The following is a 22,896-nucleotide window of genomic DNA, read 5'->3' on the forward strand; positions in this document are numbered from 1 at the left end:
GATTATTAAAATATGAAACTTTTTAATAAAGACATGCTGATGAACATATATTTTCCAATTGCATGAAGCACCTTGAATCCTCAGACTTTTTTCCACAACGCAGCATCAAATATTATTTACCTGGTTTTGTCTGGTATTCGCCATGAATATGACAACGAAACCCTTAAACAAAATATTGCAAGGGTTACCGAAAATACTAAGCTTATTAATGATCCTTGGTCAATAGTAAGACATTATATCATCACCTCATCACTGACTGCTTTTTAACTGTTTTTAATTCTAAATGTAGGCATTAAAAAATAGCTAAAACAAATTTTTGTAACTTATTAGTAAGGACAAATCTGAAGAAAAGAAACTCTTTATTCTCTTGCAGGTCTATGATAGTTTTCCATTGTTGAGATCCCTGCCTTTTCCCTTCAAGAAAGTCTTCACAAACAACAAAGCAGATAAAAAACTGACAAGTGCCATGATAGAAAAACACAAGAAAATAAGAGTCATCTGGATGAGCTTGAGTTGGTATGTGTTTGTGTGGGTTAATTAATTAATTAATTGTGGTAATGCAGTGAATATTGGTTATTTCTAGTTCATTTCAATTAAATTGTATTTCTATAATTTGTCCTAATGTCATTGACTAAAGTAATGGATTCTTGGGTTTATTTAAGTTAGTGAAGTGCATTCTTTATGGTGTCCCTGTAATACTACATGCCAGCAGAAAGTGTTCGAAATGTAGAATTAATCAATGTAATAAAACAGTGGTGGACAATAATGAAGTAAATGTAATTTGACACATTTTCCGATTAGCCTCCGCCGGCGTGCTCGTCCTTAGCCAGGTTAGCTTTCGCAAGCTGCCCACGCTAGTGCATTTTTTATAGGTGCCCGCCTGCTTCATAACCTTTTTCATGGCACTTTCTATGTCGGCACCAGCCACACTGGTGCCCATCTTAAGGCGGGCTGCTCACCCCACCCAAGCCTGTCCTACCAGGTAAGATGGATCGCTTCTCCGCGTCCATTCATCAGGCTTCGTACAAAGCCTCGGCTCTTTCAATAAGAGCTCTTAACGTCTCCTCGCTGTTGTTCGCATATCAGGCCAAAATCCTGTTCAACTGGAGAAAGGGTCGCCATCACCTGATCACTGGAAGGAGATTGTTAAGGTTAACGCTCTTGTTCTCCGTAATGCCTGTCAAGCTGTCCAAGCGAGCGGGTGCTCTATGGCTTTATCGGTGGTTGGAGAATGCGTGCAGTGGCTTAATAGTGAGAAATGTCGCATCGCAGGAGTGCCGGTTCACCATGGACAGGCTCTTTTTGGCCCTGCCCCTCAGATAATCCGATAATAAAAAGAAGGAGGACGAGGCTTTCAAACTGTGTCTTCCGAGGAAGCTGATGCCGTGCCGTGCGCCCTGCTGTGGGATGCCATTCCCACCATACAGTCAGAACCAACAAACCCTGCGGGAAACCACCGGCTCAGCAGGTGCCCCTGCTAGGTCCTGGGGTAAGATGTCCTTCACCGCGGCAAAGAAGCCACCTAGCCCCGCTCCTTCTAAACCTAAATGTAAACGGCCGGTCTGATGCTTGTCCACAGGGGGCTTTCGGTCTGCGTTCATGGGAGGCCAGCCCTAAGGACCCCTGTTCTCCCCTTCATGTTTACCCTTTCTCTCTCTCTTTCGGCGGGGTCAGCCCCAACTTGCCAGTGAGTGCCGATCTCTATTTCGCACAGACTTAACTGTTCCCTGTGTTGTAAAGAGAGTGTTTCCCCGTTCCAGAGGGGAAGGGTGTGAGAAAAAGTTACCACACAAATTTAATAAAGGCTATGAAGGCTAAATAGGCTAAATAGATTTAAAAAGCTAATGAACCAAATTAATTCATTTCTGAGAGAGAATTTCTCTCCATACCCCTGCATGTTGCCCCTAGTTCGCCCACTAGATGGCGCTATTGCACCAGTAATGAGCGATCCGGCTGGATCGACTCTAGGCAGTCCACCAGACTGTGCGGGGACGCTTGAGAGTCACATGACAGGCTGGCTGTCTGTTTCAGCCCCCGAATGGGTGATTCACACAATCACAAGGGGTTACAGACTTCAGTTTAGTCTGTGTGTGGAGGCGGGGCTTGCGCCACTGAGAACAGCGGGTCTCATACATAGACGATTGTCTGATTACAGCCGATTCAAGAGAGAAAGTGACTAATGAAACACTACCCTTGTGCACATCACAGCGTTCGGTTTCAGAGTCAATTTGAGAAAGAGCAATTTCACTCCCGCTGAAAATGTCATATTTTTGGGTTTGGAGCTGAATTCCGTTACAATGCGCGTTCGCCTGTCGCAAAAGCGCACTTCCTCATTCATGAATTGTCTCTCGCAGTTCAGGGAAGGAGCAAGGGTTCAGTATCGCACATCTTCTTGTCTCAGATTACAGGGTCTTATTGCTTTGGCTGTCCATGTCTTGCCTTTGGGCCTGCTGAGAATGAGGACTTTCATGAAGTGGACCTTATCTCTTCATCTCAGCCCGTTGCGCGATCTTTTCCGCTATATCATGGTGACGTGCACGTGCACAGCGGCGCTGCGCCACTGGAGAGGCACAGAGTTTTACACGCATGGGACCCCTCTTGGGGCGATCATGCTGCGGAATGTGGTAACGACAGATGCCTCCTTAACAGGGTGGGGAGCCACACAGGAGGGCATGAATGGTGAATGGTGTGCGGCCAAACACACTTCACTCAGCCCATATTAACTATTTGGAGCTCCTCACTGTGTGGAAGGCTCTGAGTCATTTCCTGTCCTGCTTGGAGGGGCATCAGGTGCTGGTGCACTGCAACAATTAGACAGCTTCAGCACATATCAACAGCCAAGGGGGGGATGCGCTTCTCCAAGCTTAATGCTCTAGCTCACAAGCTGTTGGTATGGAGCAGACGGCATTTTCTGTCATAACGGGCGACTCACGTTCCGAGCATTCTGAACAGGGGTGCAGACCTTTTGTTAAGGGGGAACCCACTCCACGGAGAGTGGCGGCTCCACCCTCAGAGAGTGGGGCTGCTATGGAAGTGGTTCGGCCGGGTGGCCATAGATCCCTTTGCCTCGCGCCAAAACGCCCACTGTCCTATGTTTTTCTCGCTACGGGACGAGAATGCCCCCCTCGTGGTGGACACACTGGCTCATCCATGGGCCAACATGCTGCTCAACGCATTTCCTCTGCTCTGCCTGATAACCCCAACCCTGGCCAGGGTGGAAGTACAGGATTTGTATCTGATCCTTATAGACCCAGGTGGCCCAAGGCACTGTGGCTAGCAGAGATAATCCCCCTTCTGTATGCAGAGCCATGGCCCCTCCCATTGTGCATGGATCTCCCAACCCAAGCGAACGGGGAGATCTACCATCCTCACCCAGAAAGGGTGGCTCTCTGTGCCAGGCCCGTGAGACTTTGGCGCTTCCCCCTCGTGTTATTGCAACTGTTTAGAATGCCAGGGTCTCTTTCACACGTTTCCTCTATGATTACAAGTGGCGTGTGTTCGAGGAGTGGTGTGGGAGGCACGAGCTAATTTTAAATCTGTGCTCAGTCGCTGATATTTTGGGCTTCTTGCAGGACCTTATCGATCATGGAAGAACCTTTTCTATGATTAAGGTCTATTTAGCATCTATCGCTGTGTGTCATGCCTCAGAGCTCACTCCACTAGAGGCTTGGCTGCTTCTTGGGCTTTGTTTAGATGGGTTCCCTTGCAGGACATTTGTGCCCCTGCAAGCTGGTACTTTTCACATACCTTTGTCAGGTACTACCTTGAGGCTTGATGTTTCCCAGACCTCAGTGGCTCATGCAGTCTTAGGTGTGGGCTCTTCATAGCTTTGTGATACTAGGCCCAAACTCCTTTTGACTGCCCAGCCTAGTTTTTGCATGTTTTCGAGCATGATAGTTTGTACTCTTTCCTGACACCCAGATTGGTCCAATTACATGTATATCAACATGTTTATTTTCTGCATGCGGCCCGCATGTTGGGTGTCATCAGGGTTTTAGCATGCATGTTAACACATGTCATGTTTTTCATGGCTGGGTTTTTCACCCTCTCAGTGTGTGAGGTTTACAACTCTATGACGTGCCGAGCACCACCTTGAGGGCAGTCTTCTGGCTTACAGGGCCTCGCTGTGAGTGGATCTTGAACACAAGATAATGAAAGAGAACAATAGGTTACTGTTCGTAACCCCTTTTTTTTTTTAAACATCAAACCAAGTTTGCCCCGCTTGCTGCACAAGAAGCGAATATGCTCACTAAGGAAAGGTAGCGCGTGCAGGTGCCTTATGCACTCGGGTAAGGTGCATTCCCTTACCTGCCATTGGGCACACGCACCTGTCTGTCAAGCCAGACTTGGTGCAATTGGATGCTTCTGCAGAGGTCAGGTAAAGATACCCTTCCCATAGGTGGATCCTCCACTCGATGTTTCAGAGAACCGGGGTTACGAACAGTAACCTAATGATTTAGTGCTTTGTAGCACTGGGAGTGACCAAGTCCATGTAATGTAAATTAATTTGGGGTAATATGGCCAAAGGTTTTAGTAAGTGTAAAATCTGGACTAACTAAACTGACTTGTTTTACCAGAGGGACAATGAATCTTCCTTTGATTAACATCAACTAGTAATAAACATTCTTAACCTGTATACAGCTGGAACTGATACCACATCCAACACCCTCCTTACGGCTTTCCTCTACCTCATGGTTTATCCAGACATCCAGGGTTTGAACTTTAAAGTTTGGAGCTCATTATATGTCTTGATGCATAATCCCATTTTGCTAAATATATTTATTTTGACTCCAAACACAGAAAAATGCCAGCAGGAGATTGATGACGTTCTGCAGGGGAAAGCTTGTATCTCTTTTGAGGACAGACATGACATGCCGTACACCCAGGCTGTGATTCATGAGTGTCAGCGCATTGCCAACACTGTCCCTCTGAGTGTGTTCCACTCTACCACAAGAGATACTGAACTGATGGGCTACAGCATCCCGAGGTTAAGGCTTTCAAACAATGGTTCAATTTACCTTCTGCAACTCATTTTATGTTTTCCATTCTCTGTTTCTCAGGGAACTATTATCATCCCAAACCTGTCCTCGGTGCTGAGTGAGGAAGGCCAGTGGAAGTTTCCTCATGAGTTCAACCCATCAAACTTCCTCAATGAACAAGGACAGTTTGAGAAACCAGAGGCCTTCATACCCTTTTCTGCTGGTGAGAACTTAGTATAGTACAAAAATAATGCATGCAAGGCTTTTAAAATGAGTTTTGGATTTGATAACAGAAGACATATCTAACATCAAGACGATGTTGACAAATCACACCATGGTAAGCTAATGTGTGTATGTCTATTCCGCAGGACCTCGTATGTGTCTGGGTGAAGGTCTGGCTCGCATGGAGCTCTTCCTCATCTTGGTCACCCTGCTGCACCGCTTCCAGTACATTTGGCCTGAAGACGCAGGAGAACTAGATTTCACTCCTGTGTTTGGAATCACACCCAGACCATACAGGATGGTAGTCAGGCTCAGACAGTCAGCTAGAGAAATGTAGAACTATGTTGCAACATATACTGTAAACTGACAAATTTGTCATGGTAAGATAAATGGTAGTAGATCCCAATAAATAAATAAGTGATCCAACAATACAATAACACGAAGACAATATAAATGTTTAGTATGTTAAGGAGTTTGATACCGAGGTGAAGGAGCTAATAAAAGCCTGTCCTTCTAGCCTGGATCTTGTTTTCTCTTATTGTGTCTGTAGTGGAGCTTTGTAGTGTGTTTATATTTGCTCCGAATCCTGTTTCAGCAATAAACAAGCCAAGAAAAAAATTATATCTTTACATAGTAAATACAATTTACATAGTAAACATTCTAAAGACATTATCATATTCATTTACTCAGCCATAGTCAATCTCTCATGTGGGCTTAATTAAAAAATAAATTGAGGATCCAATTGTGCTTATGGATTTTGGCAGATTATATCCAGTAGTTCGAGTTCGATCCCCGGTCGGGGAACCAACCCCAGCCACTCTTAGTGCTGGTCCCAAGCCCGGATAAATGGGGAGGGCTGTGTTAGGAAGGGCATCCAGCACAAAAACGTGCCAAATCAAACATACGGATGATCCACTTTGGTGACCCATGATGGGAGAAGCTGAGAGAAAGTTTATATCCAGTAGTTCAGTGTAGTTTATTTTTTGTAGATTTTTTCCCATTAACTCACTAATCTGTTCATACCAACCACCAGCCAGCGCTCCTCATCACATCATTTACCAACCAGAGAAAGTGGAGGTCAACAAATGCTTTCTCTAAAACAAGTGAAGACATCTTACAGGATCTTTACCAGTGTTGGATGAAGTACACAAACCATGAAGTTGAGTTAAAGTAGAGATACATTAAAAAATTACTCCAGTAAAACTAAAAGTGTCCCTTTAAACTTTAATTTGAGTAAAAGTACAATAGTATTTGCCTTTAAATGCACTTAAGTATCCAAAATACTATGATTTATTATGTCTATAATGTTCCTATTATCATTTTTATCACAAGACTTTTTACTTAATCACCGCAGTTTATGTGAAAAGACTCGAATGTGACTCTCAGCACACTGATCTATTAATAGAATGATATTAATGACTCAAACACTGATTGATTTCTATTACAATGAGTTCGAGTCTGGAGTTTCTTCATCATTGGTTCCTGAGCATAGATGGCTGTAGACATTTTTGGATACAAACCGCTGCTGATGGAGCAAAACTGTTTTATTAGTGAAATTAATAATGCAGGATTCTTGTAGATAGATAAACCTGATTTGATGAAGTTCTAGAAGTGAAAGTCTACTGAACGGTCATTTGCATGTACCGGAATTTAGATGAAATTACCAGGATAATCATGCTAGAGTGCAGCATTGTACTGTATGTAGGTCTACCTCAACCTGAACTCTTTTTCAGGTCAACCCTGTGGCTTAAAAGGTGTCCAAATATAGGTGTATTTAAAAAAAAGAGTCTCTGTATACACAGGAAGGTCTTTGTCACTACCTATCACCTATTTACTAGGATGTCTGTGTTTTCCCAGTGGTTTAAAAATGTATTACTCAACCAGCGATTCAAATCAATGATCCAGAAGCTGGTATGATGTAACAGTAATGATTACTAGCTTAGCATTGCTCCTGTTACAACTCATGGCCAGTCATCCTTTTTCAGATGAGCATATCAATGATTGTTTCTGGGATTTTCTTCAATGCAATAGACAGCTTGGTCGCTGTGGGTTCTCCAGTCTTATATAAGTAGAATTTAAATAAGGTTTCTTTTGTGTTCCTGTCAGCTTTGCATCTGAAATCAAGTTATGAAAGCAAGCCTTAAAAAAATGCTCATGGCTTGTGAAAGGTTAAATCAGGCTTTTCAACCATGTATATAAAAATGGTAGTGGCCATGTCACAGTGCAAGTATTTCACTTTTTGCACAATAAGGCTAATATGGTAGATCATGAGCATGTGGGATGCCATGTTACAAACTGTTTATTGCCATGTTTACAAACTGACATTTTCAGTCTGCATTCTTTTCTGTCGTTTTTTCACTAGAAATATAGTATACACTCATAATAACAACAAAACGCTGTGCTTTTTAAAAAAGAAAGAAAACAGACAGGGGGTGCTCTCTGCCGTCTCTGTCATCTCTTTTCACAGACACAAATAAAACAACCTGAATCTTAGTGAATATTTACCTCACAGACATAATTAATATATGTATAGAAAGCTTGAAATGTATACGTTTAAATAAACAATCTCTGATGAATAATCTCTCATTACATAATCCGTATAGAGGTTAGAAGTGGAACATTTTCTCCGGTATCATCTCGTTACCCGTCCGTGTGGAAACATAAAAAGTTGGTAAAAGTTTGGTGTCCTGATAATTTACGTAACTTAAAACACCATATGTCTTCATGCTCTATGTTGAGTTTGGTTTCATATTATATAATCAATTTAATTGGTGCCAATTTAATTAAGTACTCAATTTTATCAATATAATAAATATGTGTATTGCATTAAATCAGTTTATTATATATTTGTTTTTATCAAATATTATTTTATATATTGTTTAACCAAGCAGGCATTTTATTATAAAATTGTTTAAAAAATGTAAACTGTTCAAATGTTGATGAACACAAATGTTAATAATAATAAACTGCGTTAATAAAAAATAACAAGCAATTTTATGTTTTGCTTTTCTTGACACACTTCGAAAAGATACTACCTTTAATACCACTTCGTATATATATTCTGAAAATCTGATCACCTGTGACTCAAAATAATCTTATCTTTATAGCTGGAAAACCATAATGTTTATTTGTAAAAATAAATTAATACAGCAAAGAGGGAAAAAATCCTCACACTCCTTTGTAATGATGAACTTTCCTCACTTTCCTTCGAAGTTGGATTTGCATTACTATATAAGCAATTACATTTGTTTTAGTACCATAATTTCCGGACTATTAAACGCACCCAAATATAAGCCACACCCACTGAATTTTACAAATATTTTTATTTTGAACATAAATAAGCCGCACCTGTCTATAAGCCTGTCTACACTGAAACTAATAAACTTTACATAGGCTTTAACGAAAGACAATGCAGTGTAACGGGTGAAATATGTTGTGGCTCCTTTAAGAGCAGAGCAGCATTTTGGGAATAGCCTGCCGTCACATTTTACCGGTATTACTGCATGTGTGAAAGACAGAGGAATATGTCATTATTATTTTCTGGTGCTCATTTTCAAGTTTCTTTGACTAACCCGTAACGCTGTTGCCAAAAAAAATAAAAAAGCACGAGTTTTGGAAACCTGTCTGTGCTTATATGATTTCTGTTGCAACTGGAGTTAGCGAGCTCTCCCTTCACCCAGACTCAACGCGTTACAGCGGCTTGTATCTAAACAGTAGCCGACCAAGAAAGTCATTGTTCACTGTCTTCCTCCTTCCTTTCACAACAATTTCTCTCGGGAGTTTTTCTTTTGGCATCGTCGTGAGTTTAAAAATCACCACCGGTGAAGCTTTTCTCCTGATGCCGTGCAGCTCTGAACACAGGTGAGGTGCGTTTTAATTACCCGGTTATTTTCAGCGTGATGAATGATGAATGTAGACAGCCGGCAATTTCATTGGTCTAATTCGTTCGGCAATTTCATTGGTCTAATGTTATGGGGCTCAGTTTCTTGGCTTGAAGTTTGTGAAACCATGAAAAACCCAGGAAAAATCCATAAATTCGCCGCTTCGTTGTTTAAGCCGCGGAGTTTAAAATGTGGGAAAAAAGTAGTGGCTTATAGTCTGGAAAATACGGTAGTTTGTTTTAATACATTTGCAATATTTATAGATATAAACATGTTCTGACAAATTCGACTTTTTAATCATTATACAAAACAGGATGCAGGTTTACAATTAGCAGTTATATTTCATATGGGTAAAAGACCTCAGATTCACCTTTTATTTTTTTACGAATTTCTTTACGAAAAACCTCCACAAGATCTTATAAATCAGCCTATGAAAAAGTAAGTGATTGAAACATCCAACAACCATTTTGATTAGAACAATCTAATGTGAATACTAGAGTAACTTTCACGTGTCAGATGGACAAACTCATTTTATGAGCCATTAGGAAATGATACTGATTCTACATTTCTCCAGCTGGCTTTCTCAGTCTGACTTCCATCCTGTATGGTTTGGGTGTCAGTGTTAATCCAAACACAGGAGTGAAATCTGGTTCTCCTGCATCTTCAGGCCAGATGAACTGAAAGCGGTGCAGCAGCGTGACCATGAAGAGGAAGAGCTCCATGCGAGCCAGACCTTCACCCAGACACACACGAGGACCTGAGGATGCAGACAGATACAAAAACTGATATGTTTTTTTTTTTGTCTGATTAAATTAGTTCTGGTTTTGTTAAACCAAAAGTTTTGAATAAAGTTTCAAAAGTTTCTCACCAGCAGAAAATGGTATGAAGGCCTCAGGCTTCTCAAACTGTCCCTTATCATTGAGGAAGTTTGATGGGTTGAACTCATGAGGAAACTTCCACTGGCCTTCTTCACTTAATACCGAGGACAGGTTGGGGATGATCATAGTTCCCTGGAACATAGATTTAAAATCAAGAGATGTGCTATATGTCATCTGGCTTTGATTTTTTTTCTTCTCTTGTGTTTCCTGTTTTGACCACCAAAGTCGCCAAAGTGTTTCCGAATCCCCTGTTAGCTCCTATTGTTTTCACCTAAGTTCTATCAGCCCTGAGTGTATTTAAGTTCTTCTTTTGTGCCTGTTTGTTGCTTTTTTGTTGTAATGTTGTGTAGTCTGTTTTCCCAAGTTTGTTTTCTTGAGTCTCCGGCCCTTTTGCCAGACGCACACTGTGCACATTTTAATAGTCCTATGCGATCAAACTGTACAAACATGACAATAATGTCAGTCTGTAAAACAGTCAAAAACTGAAATACACAAGAAGATTTATCTGAATCAATTCGTCAATAATCCGTGACACGCTCAGATCCGAGTTCTCTCAAAGACGAGGTGTGTGGAGCAAATCATCCTCCAATTGCTCCTTTCGATTCCTGGCAGAGGTTTTTTACTCACATTGCTGTAATTGAGTAGTTTTTGTGTACTTTTTCTTCTTTTAAAATAAGTTATTAAAATCTGTAATTTTACTTTTACCGAAGTATATTTAGTTTGAAGTTTTGTACATTTTAAATCATATCTGTAACTGAGTAAAAAATACTAATTCAAAATAGTACAAGGGAAAAAAAACGTGCCAAACTCACAATAAAGAAAGATGGAGACGAACAAGACAGACATCAGAGATGCAGCTGAAAGCAAAACGCCGTCGAACCGAAAGTTGTTTCATTTGTGCGCTTACTGTCTGACTTCTGAATCTGCATTTGTGATTTCGCTCATTATAATAAATAAACATTATAACAGGAGATTTTTTGTTTTTTTTTTGCTGTGAAAGTACAGAACTCACATTAGACCCAAGTCATTGCATTGCACTTATTACATTTTAAACGAGTGTCTTTTTACTTTAACTTAAATAGATTTTTAGGCCTGGAACTATTTAACTTGTACTCAAGTAAAGTTTTATAAAAGTAACAGTACTTTAACTTGAGTAGAATATTATATTACCCTTTCCTCCCCTTGATTCTCAGTTTGACAGTTGATGTATGGAGAAGTTACACTGCAGGAAAGAGTCTGAAATCTTCTGACACTGGCAGAATTTCATTGGAGAAATTAAAAATGTTGCAACGGCTTTTAATTGGCTGTTGGTGAACAAACCAGCGATAAAAGACTACAGACTTTAGCCTAGGATTATAGGAATCTTTTAGGATTTTCTAAATTTGTCTCAGGCAACCAAATCGTGGCCAAAATCGCACAGTGTGCATCTGATTAAAGATTGATTGGTAATTTTTTACTGAGTTCCTGAGAAATTATTGTTTACAACTAATAGAGAGATTAAAAAATGTGTAAGTTGTAGACTGGTTTTGTTTTACTAACATTCGTGGGGACCTAAGATTTTGGCAATTATATATTCTACACTCCGGTTTGAGCCTCAACCCTGACAAGACGAATATCTGGAACCCCAAGGTAAAATGATTACCTTTGGAATGCTGTATCCCAATACTTCAGTGTCTCTTGTGGTACAGTGGAACACACTCAGAGGGGTGGTGTTGGAGATGCGCTGACACTCGTAAATCACAGCCTGTGTGTACGGCATGTCGTGTCTGTCCTCAAAAGAGATACAAGCTTTCCCCTGTAGAACATCATCAATCTCTTGCTGGCATTTTTCTAGAAACAAGGCACGCATGGCGCTATTATTATATGAAAGACGGTACGAATCCGATAAGCAGAATCAGTGGTGGACAAAGTACAGGTGGTCCCCAACTTACTATGAAGATGACCCCATCGTAACTTAAAAATATGGTAAGTCAAGACATGGCCAAGCCTTTCCAGGAATCTTAAAGAATGGTGATCAGTATGAGGTAATATACTGTAATATGTTAATAAATTTACAAATTACATAACTTAGCAAAACAGAGCAATTTAATGTACCATAATGTATAAAATTTATAAAATTTTAAATTACGTGTTTTAACTTTAAAGTAGTAGGGAAATGTCATGTTCTTCTGAATCGTAGTGAAATAAAATATTGCATAATAATAGTACAGTAGTAGAAGTAAAAGGTTCACATAAATAAAACGACTGATAAACTTCAAATACTTGAAAAATGCACTTATGTACTGCAACAAAGAAAAATATGTTCTCGCTGTCCACCACTGCTTACATACAAAGCAAAGGACAATTTAAAATTGCTGACTTTGGATGTCTTGATGAGCCATGAGGTAGAGAATCGATGTAAGGATCGTGTTCGACGTGGTCTCGGTTCCGGCTACATGCAGATTCATGATATACGTCACCAGTTGTTCTTCACTGAAAGTGGACTGAGGGCCTTTCTGCGAAAAACAATACATAATGTAACACTGATGTAAATGTAAGAATTTCGGATTTAGCAAAACAGGAGGTTCTTCATGAACTTGATCTTCAAATACAAACCTTATCGAGTTCATCCAGATAGCAGTCGACAAAGTCTCTCGGTTTTCCCGGGACTCTCGTTGTCTTGTGCTTTTTGATCATCTTCGATGTCAATGTTCTAAGTGTGCCGTAATTTTTGAAGGCTTTTTGGAAGGGAAGGGGTAAGGACCTCAACATCGGGAGTGCATCATAGATCTACAGGAAAACAGAACATTTTTTTTTTTTTTAGTCCATGTATAATGAACACTCCTTCACGCAACCTTTTAACAGCCAGAGTGCTCTGTAAGTAAACATGAACTCTACTGACTGTTACATTTTTTTTTAACATAATCCAGCTGTACAAAATATTTGAGTCATTATTCAAATGCATAAAACATTATAATGATGAGAATCCTGAACAAAATGTATGCATGTCATTATTAAAAAAAAAACGTCTCATTGCTATCATTTGGATGACTATAATTGAATCTGAGATGTAATACATTTAAAAGCAGCATTTTTGAGTTTTACACATGTCAATAGAGTTTAATTTACATTTACATTTGGGGCATTTAGTTCACTAGATTACAAATTTAGGATACAAACTCGGTTGAGAAGAATTATAGCATGCTTTTTTCTCATTTTATATAAACATAAAAAAAAAATAATAATAATAATTTGTGTTTTCACTTAAGATATGTGTTTTGACCTCAAACAGTAGTGGAATTCTGTAGTCTGCAGGAAGGTCTCGATGGTGTGAGCCATATGTGGTGAATATTGGACAAAATTTGAAGGAGGAGTAACAATGGCAGTGAGACGTAGTCATTTTTGACCAATAATTAGCATTGACATTTGTTGTATGAACTGTTATCTCATTATATCAAAACCAGTTGGAGAATTTAAAGCTCTTTTGGCAGCTATTGTGAGGTACCAAATTAGATTACAATGTGGCAAAAACTGTAGAAGAAAAACTGTAGCGAGAATCAAAACCAAAATTTATTGTCTTGACGTACAGTGAGAAAAATAAGTATTTGAACACCCTGCTATATTGCAAGTTCTCCCACTTAGAAATCATGGAGGGGTCTAAAATTTTCCCAAAATCTCGCAATACATGGCCCCGGTCAGCCTCTCCTTAATACAGTGCAGTCGTCCTGTTCCATGTGCAGAAAAACACCCCGAAAGCATGATGCTACCACCCCCATGCTTCACAGTAGGGATGGTGTTCTTGGGATGGTACACATCATTCTTCTTCCTCCAAACACGTTTAGTGGAATTATGACCCAAAAGTTCTATTTTGGTCTCATCTGACCACATGACTTTCTCCCATGACTCCTCTGAATCATCCAAATGGTCGGTGGCAAACTTAAGACGTGCCTGGACATGTGCTGGTTTAAGCAGGGGAACCTTCCGTGCCATGCATGATTTCAAACCATGACGTCTTAGTGTATTACCAACAGTAACCTTGGAAACGGTGGTCCCAGCTCTTTTCAGGTCATTGACCAGCTCCTCCCGTGTAGTTCTGGGCTGATTTCTTACCTTCCTTAGGATCATTGAGACCCCACGAGGTGAGATCTTGCATGGAGCCCCAGTCCGAGGGGGATTGACAGTCATGTTGAGCTTCTTCCATTTTCTAATGATTGCTCCAACAGTGGACCTTTTTTCACCAAGCTGCCTGGCAATTTCCCCGTAGCTCTTTCCAGCCTTGTGGAGGTGTACAATTTTGTCTCTAGTGTCTTTGGACAGCTCTTTGGTCTTGGCCATGTTAGTAGTTGGATTCTTACTGATTGTATGGGGTGGACAGGTGTCTTTATGCAGCTAACGACCTCAAACAGGTGCATCTAATTTAGGATTATAAATGTACTGGAGGTGGACATTTTAAAGGCAGACTAACAGGTCTTTGAGGGTCAGAATTCTAGCTGATAGACAGGTGTTCAAATACTTATTTGCAGCTGTATCATACAAATAAATAGTTTAAAAATCATATATTGTGATTTCTATATTTTTTTTTTAAGATTATGTCTCTCACAGTGGACATGCACCTACGATGACAATTGCAGACCCCTCCATGATTTCTAAGTGGGAGAGCTTGCAAAATAGCAGGGTGTTCAAATACTTATTTTCCTCACTGTATGTCCATAAACATATTTTCAATTTAAGCTTAAATGTGATCAGATGGTGGCGCTCATCCAGATGTTCTGATAGCAACATTGGCAGCACTTGACCCAGATTGAGTCTAAATATTCCTTAGGTTCTTTCCAGTCAATGTGCCACATTTCAGAATGCAACAATAAATGTCTCTAGGTTACGTATGTAACCCTAGTTCCCTGAGGGAACGAGATGCTGCGTCGAAACGCTTTGGGAACGCGCCTGAGTGTTCATGTTCTGAATAACCTGTGTAATCAGTCAAAAATTGGACGCTGGCCGTCACCGATGAGGTGATGTCACGACCAGGAGTATAAAACGCATATAAGAGAAGCCAGCGGCAGCTTCTGTAAGGGAGAAGGAAGCGCCGCAGGGATGCCGGAGGTGTGTCACAGAGACGCAGCGTCTCGTTCCCTCAGGGAACTAGGGTTACATACGTAACCTAGAGACGTTCCCTTGCAGGAACTCGAGCTGCGTCAAAACGCTTTGGGAACGAGTGATCAATCAAGCCAGACTGACCAGTCCCTGCCCAGTGTGTATGTGACCACAGCTAGAGGAGGACCGAGGGGCCAGGAGTGGCACTGCGGTCCATGTTTAAGAACCGCACAAAGGTCAGTGAGGCGGACCAACCCGCAGCGTCACATATGTCTTGGAGGGGAACTCCAGAGGACCAAGACGGGTGGAGTGAGCTCTGACCCCGAAGGGAGCGGGGCGACCAGAGGACTCATAAGATGACGTGATAGCGTCAACAATCCACCTGCTCAGAGTCTGCTTATTAGCAGGCAAGCCTCTCTTGGGAGGGCCGTAGCAGACAAACAGCTGATAGGACCTTCTCCAAGGACCCGTCCTGCGGACATAAGTGTCCAGAGCACACACCGGGCAGAGCCGGTTAAGCTTCTCCTGGTCTGGGGCCTGGAATGGAGGAGGATAGAACGACCGAGGGCACCTTGGGGATGTAACCCGTACCCGGCCTGCAGGTCCCCTACTCTTTGTATAGAGCAGATGGCTAACAAGAACGCGGTTTTGATAGAAAGGTGCCTCCAAGATGCCTCGGCTAGAGGCTCGAAGGGGGGCTCAGAAAGGGCCCCCAAAACGACGGCCAGGTCCCACCCAGGCACTCTAGGCCGTACCGGGGGCCTCAGCCTCCGGGTGCCGCGGAGAAAACACGTTACAAAGGGGTCTCTGCCCAGAGATTGCCCGGCCACAGGGGCATGATTGGCTGTAATGGCAGACGCGTAGACTTTTAGGGTGGACGGAGCCAACCCCTTGGCGAACTGTCCCTGGAGAAAATCCAGCACTGAACCAACTGGGCAGTGGACTGGATCCAGCTGGTGGTGCTCACACCACAAGCAGAACAGACGCCACCTGGCGGCATACAACCTCCTAGTGGAGTGAGCTCTGGAGTGGAGAATGGTCTCTACCACCTCGGTGGAGAGACCAGAACCTCGGAGCCGTGCCCCCTCAGTGGCCACAGCCACAGCCTCCACAGCTCTGGGCGGGGTGAAATATGGCACCCCCTAGCTGAGAAAGGAGGTCCCTCCTCAGAGGAATCTCCCACGGAGGGTGCTCAAGGAGAGCCACCAAGTCCGCGAACCATGGTTTGCGCGGCCACCTTGGAGCTACCAGGAGGGGACTGACTCCATCCCGGCGAACTCTCTCCAGAACTCCCGGAAGCAGCGCGACGGGGGGAAAAGCGTACAGACGCAGCCTCGGCCACGCCTGAGATATAGCATAAGAAAGGCGTAAGGAAGAACCAGAGGGGACAGTCCGACGTCTCTCGAGACGCGAACAGATCCACCTGGACTCTTCCGAATTTCTCCCAAACCTGTTCCACCACATCGGGGTGGAGCCGCCATTCCCCGGGCCTCAACCCCTGCCTCGACAGGGCGTCTGCTGCCTCGTTCAACCGGCCTGGGATGTAAACCGCCCTCACAGAGAGGAGTTTCCCCTGGGCCCAAAGGAGGGCCTGGTGCGCCAGCCTGCACAGGGGGCGCGAGCGCAGACCTCCTTGATGGTTGATGTAAGAGACCACCGAAGTGTTGTCCGTACGGACCAACACGTGGTGACCTCTGAGGTCTGAGAAGAAATGCTTCAAAGCTAGAAGCACGGCCAGCATCTCTAGGCAATTGATGTGCCACAGTAGATGGGGCCCCTCCCACAGACCTCTGGCGGAGCGACCACTCATGACCGCTCCCCACCCCGTGAGGGACGCATCCGTCGTTAGCATTAAGCGACGACCGGGGACTCCCAGCACAGGGCCTAGAGATAGGAACCGGGGATCTCTCCAAACATCTAAGGCACGTAGGCATCGCCACGTGACCTTGATGGTGCGGAGCGGATTGCCCCTCCGTGAGAACCCGCAGGTCCTGAGCCACCACTGAAGGGGTCTCATGTACAGCAGGCCAAGTGGAATCACACTGGACGCAGCTGCCATAAGACCTAGCAGTTTCTGGAACTGCTTGACAGTGAGAGGCTGCCCTTCTTTGACCTTCCCGTGGTAAGCTTCGGCCCCGAAAGCGAACCTCAGGAACCTCCTGTTAGAAGGTAGGACGGACACATGAAAGTATGCGTCTCTTAGATCCACCGTGACAAACCAGTCCTCGGATCTGATTTAAAGCATGACCTGCTTGAGGGTCAGCATCTTGAACCTGAGTCGCATGAGAGAGCGGTTCAGCTGACGTAGATCTAAAATAGGGCGTAACCCACCGTCCTTCTTGGGAACTATGAAGTACCGGCTGTAGAACCCGGACTCCCATTCTGATGGAGGGACCACCTCGATGGCCCCCTTCCTCAGGAGAGTATTTACTTCCTGTTCCATGACTAGAGCCTGCTGTCGTCCCACCAGAGTGGGAAGAACCCCATGAAAACGGGGCGGAGGAGAACCAAACTGAATCGAGTAACCCCGCTCTACAGTATGCAGGACCCATCGAGACACATCTGGGAGAGCTTTCCAAGCTCCCAGAAAATGCCTCAAGGGTATCAGCCTCTCGAGACTGACCTCCGGAACGCCCAGAGCCAGGGCAGCACCCTGAGATGGTTTTAGGGGAGGCGAGATCTCCCGGACCACAGCGATGCTGGGTGGAGACCAAGGAGAGAGCTCGCTGGAGCTGGCCGTGCCCTGAAGCACCAAGGGTGGCAGGGTTAAAGGACCAGGTCCCTGAGGGGGCTGGAACAGGGCGGGCACCGGAAAAAGCGGTGTGACACGCCCCCCCACAGCCAGATCCCCAGAAAGTTCTGTGTCAGGATCTTTTCGCCGAAGCCTTTTTGTTGGAGATGACAGTCCTCAGATCTGTCACCTCACGAGGCTTCGACGCCGAGTGCCGCGCAGGATTCCTCACAGGGGAAGAGCGAGTCGTGACACTGCGTTTCTGAACCTCCCGATGGGAGACGGAGGGCTGCGGCTGGGGCTGAGCCGCCACACTGGAACGCCGCCGCTTGTTTCCTATTTTCCTGAAACCTTTCAACCACCGAATGTACGGAATCGCCGAAAAGGCCAGAAGGAGTTAGCAGAGCATCCAGTAATACAGCCCTGTCCCTATCAGACATGTCTGACAGTGTGAGCCACAGGTGCCTTTCTGTAGACACCAGGGCACCCATAGACCGGCCAATGGCCAAGTGTCTCTTCAACCTGAGGCATAGCCTCATAACCATATTCTTTCCGCCCAAATATGTGGGAATACACAGTAGAAGTGGGGGTGAAGGGGCGGGCCGAGTAAGGTTTAACCCACGACCTAGACACCTCGGTGTGTAGATCGGGAAAAAATAGAAGACCCCTGCGCGGAGGTTGTGACACGGGTGTCAGAAAGCGCTCATCTAATTTACTGGAAGAAAGCACTTCCTGCTCATGAGCCGGCAAAGTTATATCGAGCTTGGCAACGGCACGCGTTACAACCTCCGTAAGCTCCTCGGCTTCCGTATCGCAGCTCCCTCCACGGAGGAAGAAAGGCGGAGCCGCATGCGCTCACGGCAGGGGGAAGAATGATTCGGAAGGGGTGCTTCCGAATCCTGCGAGCAAACGCTAGACAGAGCAGGTGAGGCTGGAGATAGGGAAAAACCCGTCTCGAAACCCTCTGCAAGGTCCATCTGCGAACCCCAGGATCTGGCATGCCGCTCTGCCTCAGCGAGAGCGGGACCAGACCTGGAAGGAGTTAGAGCACCCATTTCATTGAAAAGAGCCGAGCGAGCGCGGAGCGAGCGCAAAGACATGCGAGCACAGTGAACAGACTCAGCTCCCTCTTCGAGAACCGATCTCACATGCTCCGCACCCAAGCAAGCAACACACAAGCTGCGTGAATCCACCCCCGTAATATAGCGGGGGCAGGGAGAAACGCACGGGCGAAAACTGTGCTTAATTTTTCCGCCTGCTTTCATTATTTCTCCGTTTTTTTTTTTTTTTTGACAGACAATATGACGAACAATGTCACACAAACACACAGAGCACTTTCTGAAAACACAGAAGCTGCCGCTGGCTTCTCTTATATGCGTTTTATACTCCTGGTTGTGACGTCACCTCATCGGTGACGGCCAGCGTCCAATTTTTGACTGATTACACATGTTATTCAGAATATGAACACTCAGGCGCGTTGCCAAAGCATTTCGACGCAGCTCGAGTTCCTGAAAGGGAATTGAGACTGTTCTTCTAAAGGTTTCTTTTACTAAGGATGCAAATCTACAAATCAATCTGATTTCCAAAAAATTAAGTGTCTATTATTATATCAATAAAATCAGAAAAACTTACCATCGCCCAAGCTCCACTAAAAAGCTTTGCATTTTCAGTATACAGACGAACGTAGACTTTAAGCTTTTCATCTTCATATTCATAGCGTGTGCCAAACAAAACCAGGTAAATGATATTTGATGCTGCATCGTGGAACAAAGTTTCCGGATACAAGGAATTGCCTACAAATAAAAAATGCTATGTTGATGTGCACAGTAAAACCTAAAAAACATTTTATTGGCCAGCTATAATCAACATGGACTTAAATAATAATAATAAAAAAAAAACTTTTAGTACCAGCATGTTTCTCCAGTCTTACAACTAGTTGTTCAAGTTCTGTCAGAATCCTCTTCTCCATAGACTGTTTCCCCAAGCCAAAGTTCCTCAGGGTCATGAGGGCAAAGCGCCGATGCTGCATCCATTGAGGGCCATAATCAGCGATTATGACTCCTGTTTCATTTGACATAATTCAGTAACATAATATACTTTAGAGTTACACTAATGGTGCATGTATATTATATTAGATTTTAGACCGTCTGCTAATATGGGATGTATGCCCATATTTGCAGGGCATACGTTTGACCCAGATCTCACCTTTTCCTTCAGTTACATCTTTAACGAGGTTTTGTGGACGTCCAGAACAGTCTGCAAATTTGTTTACCAGAGCGTCTCGTACGGCATTTAAACCATTAAGGACAACAGCTGGTTTTGTTCCAAAATACAGGCTGTAAATGTTTCCATATTGTTCAGCCAACTACATATAAAATATGAAATATTTGTTAGGAAAAACTGAGTCCTGGTTTTTGCATGTTCCTTTAGTTTCTATGCAACAAACCAGGAAATGAAACGACATTCAAGATTCAAGATTCCTTTAACTGTTTTACATTTATTTAACCTACTTGTATATAATGAGGAAGCATGTTCACCAAATATAAACAGAAATGTGTCAAAGTTACATGCCTTCTTCGAAAACAGAATATTATTTCCTAAGGTGACAATTTAATGAAAATTGATATAATGAAATTACCTAGTTTGTTGCAAGTAGTCTCCGAAAAAATGGTTAAAGACTAGGTGTTTCCAATAATTTGACATAAATATATATGAGCTATGTCAACAGTTTATAAATTACAATCGTAGATATGTATGTATATTTGAATTGCAAATATAATTGTATAATAAATAATAAAGTCTAATTTATAAATATTATTTTTAGTCTTAAGCAGCAAACTCTTATTATTATAATTATTATTATAATAGTTATTATCATTTTTAAATATTGGTTTATTTGTCAAATGAGTAATTTTTGGGCAAAACAGCTTTTATTTTTAAGACAACATGATGTTTTACCTTCTCGAAGTCTTTTAGAGGATTTTTGATGTTGAAATGAAACAAGTTCCCGAATATAGGGATGGGTTGTGGTCCAGGAGGAAAGTTCTTGGGCCTCTGGATCCTGATAAAGAGGTACAGTAGGCAAACACAAAACACAACCAGAAGCCACAAGCACAGCATGATGTCTGTTGTGCTGCTGCTCTTTGCACTACAAAATGTTTGGTATGACAACTGCAAATACAGCCTGTTAACAGCAAATCGAGCCTGTTAATTATTTACATAACAATTTTACAGTACAAACCAGTTAAATCTCCATCCTATGTTTTTATCAATTTAGCAACAGACAACAAGCAGTGGGGCATGTCCTTGTATAAGTTAAACTAGAGCTTATATGGGTCCAATCCGATATATATATATATATATATATATATATATATATATATATATATATATATATATATATATATATATATATATATATATATATATCGGTAGTTATATATATATATATATATATATATATATATATATATATATATATATATATATATATATATATATATATATATATATATATATAACTACACACACACACACACACAATGCATCCAGAAAGTATACTTAGTTGTTATACTATACTATATTTAGTTGTTACTGCTTTATTCCAGAATGGACTAAATTAATTATTTTCTTCAAAATTAATTCTACAAACATCAACCCATAATGACAACTTGAAAGAAGTTTCTTTGATATGTTCGCAAATTTACTAAAATAAATAAATAAATTTAAAAAATGTGCTTAAGTACATTGTACCTGGTACTTTGTTGAAGCACCAATTACAGCCTCAAGTCTTTTTCAGTTTGATGCTACAAGCTTGGCACTATTTTTGGGCAGTTTCTTCCATTCTCCTCAAGCTGAACCTCTCAGAACCTCTCAAGCTCCATCAGGTTGGATGGGGAGTGTCGGCGCAAAACCATTTTCAGGTCTCTCCAGAGATGTTCAGTCAATCAATGCTGTTCACAGAGTTCCCTTCAGCCAATTCTTTGTTATCTTAGCTGTGTGCTGAGGGTCGTTGTCCTGTTGGAAGATGAACCGTCACCCCAGTCTGAGGTCCAGAGCACTCTGGAGCAGGTTTTTATCAAAGACGTCTCTGTACATTGCATTCATCTTTTCCTCGATCCTGACCATGGCTGTGCACAGACGAATGTTCTCAAACATTAGTAAACATGTGGTAAATGTTTCTCCAAAACAACTTTAAACACTGATCAAGGAGCTTCCTTGAATTTAATTGTATTCACAGTGGAGACTGTGCCAAAACAGCTTTACAGTTTTAAAGTGATTATGAAAGGATACGTTTGTTCCTTATAATTGTAAGTTTGTCCCTAATAAACAAGCCAGTGCCGACTGTGGTGAAAAAAAATAATTCCTGAGACGGCATGAAAAAGAATCTTCAAAATTAACTACATTATCTACATTCCAAATTTGAATTAGAGGGTGTATACACTGGACTCTCACACAGACATAGACACTTACACATCATCTGTTTTGGACCATATTAACACGTGCATTGACAATGTCACTACCGTCAAACACGTGAAATGCTTTCCTAACCAGAAGCCGTGGATGAACTCTGAAGTCCATCTCCTGTTGAAAGCAAGAGGTGCTGCCTTTAAATCTGGCAGTGCAGAAGACTACAACAGAGCCAGGTCCAACCTAAAAAGGGGCATCAGGAAAGCAAAGCTCACATTCAAACTCCACATAGAAGAGCACTTCCACAACTCTGACCCCAGACGGATGTGGAAAGGCATCCAGTCAATCACAGACTACAAACCTACAGCTCAACCAACCAGCTGTGCCTTCCAACCGAACGAACTAAATCACTTTTTTTGCTCATTTTGACCAAAGCACAGGACATTTTACACCAACCACGGACTCTGCTACTGCTTACAGCCCACTTTCACTCTTAACAACGGACGCTTATTCAGTGTTTAGCAGAGTGGATGCACGCAAGGCAGCTGGCCCGGATGGCATACCGGGACGTGTTCTCAGAGCATGCGCTGGACAACTGGCACAGGTTTTTACTGACATTTTCAACCTATCACTGGCCCAAGCCATGGTACCAACATGCCTGAAGACCACTACTATCATACCAGTGCCTAAGCACTCAGCTGCTGAATGCCTGAATGACTTTCGCC

General features: G+C 42.7%; 2 protein-coding genes across 3 annotated transcripts; one reads left to right on the plus strand and one right to left on the minus strand.

Annotated features, from left to right (window-relative positions):
• Window positions 1-494: 494 nt before the first annotated feature.
• Window positions 495-5,734, plus strand: LOC310737012 (cytochrome P450 2K1-like). Of its 2 annotated transcripts, XM_083561158.1 has the most exons (5): window positions 495-516; window positions 4,578-4,713; window positions 4,801-4,986; window positions 5,059-5,202; window positions 5,348-5,734. In XM_083561158.1, exons 2-5 carry the CDS (start codon window positions 4,692-4,694, stop codon window positions 5,536-5,538), a joined length of 543 nt encoding a protein of 180 aa, XP_083417284.1. In that variant the 5' UTR covers window positions 495-516; window positions 4,578-4,691; the 3' UTR covers window positions 5,539-5,734. The 2 variants fall into 2 exon arrangements, with proteins under 2 accessions (XP_083417284.1, XP_083417285.1); XM_083561159.1 differs by lacking the exon at window positions 495-516 and having other exon boundaries at window positions 4,470-4,713.
• Window positions 5,735-9,307: 3,573 nt separating this feature from the next.
• LOC310736972 (cytochrome P450 2D15-like) lies at window positions 9,308-20,926 on the minus strand. Its single transcript, XM_083561077.1, has 9 exons — window positions 20,720-20,926; window positions 19,967-20,126; window positions 19,670-19,822; window positions 19,394-19,554; window positions 12,556-12,729; window positions 12,320-12,455; window positions 11,603-11,790; window positions 9,951-10,092; window positions 9,308-9,839 (listed from the first exon to the last, which is right to left on the minus strand). The coding sequence occupies exons 1-9, from the start codon at window positions 20,879-20,881 to the stop codon at window positions 9,643-9,645; spliced, it is 1,473 nt and encodes a 490-aa protein (XP_083417203.1). The 5' UTR covers window positions 20,882-20,926; the 3' UTR covers window positions 9,308-9,642.
• Between the last annotated feature and the right edge of the window lie 1,970 nt (window positions 20,927-22,896).

This window comes from Silurus aristotelis, assembly GCF_946808225.1.
Source record: "Silurus aristotelis genome assembly, chromosome: 14".
Lineage (NCBI taxonomy): Eukaryota > Metazoa > Chordata > Actinopteri > Siluriformes > Siluridae > Silurus > Silurus aristotelis.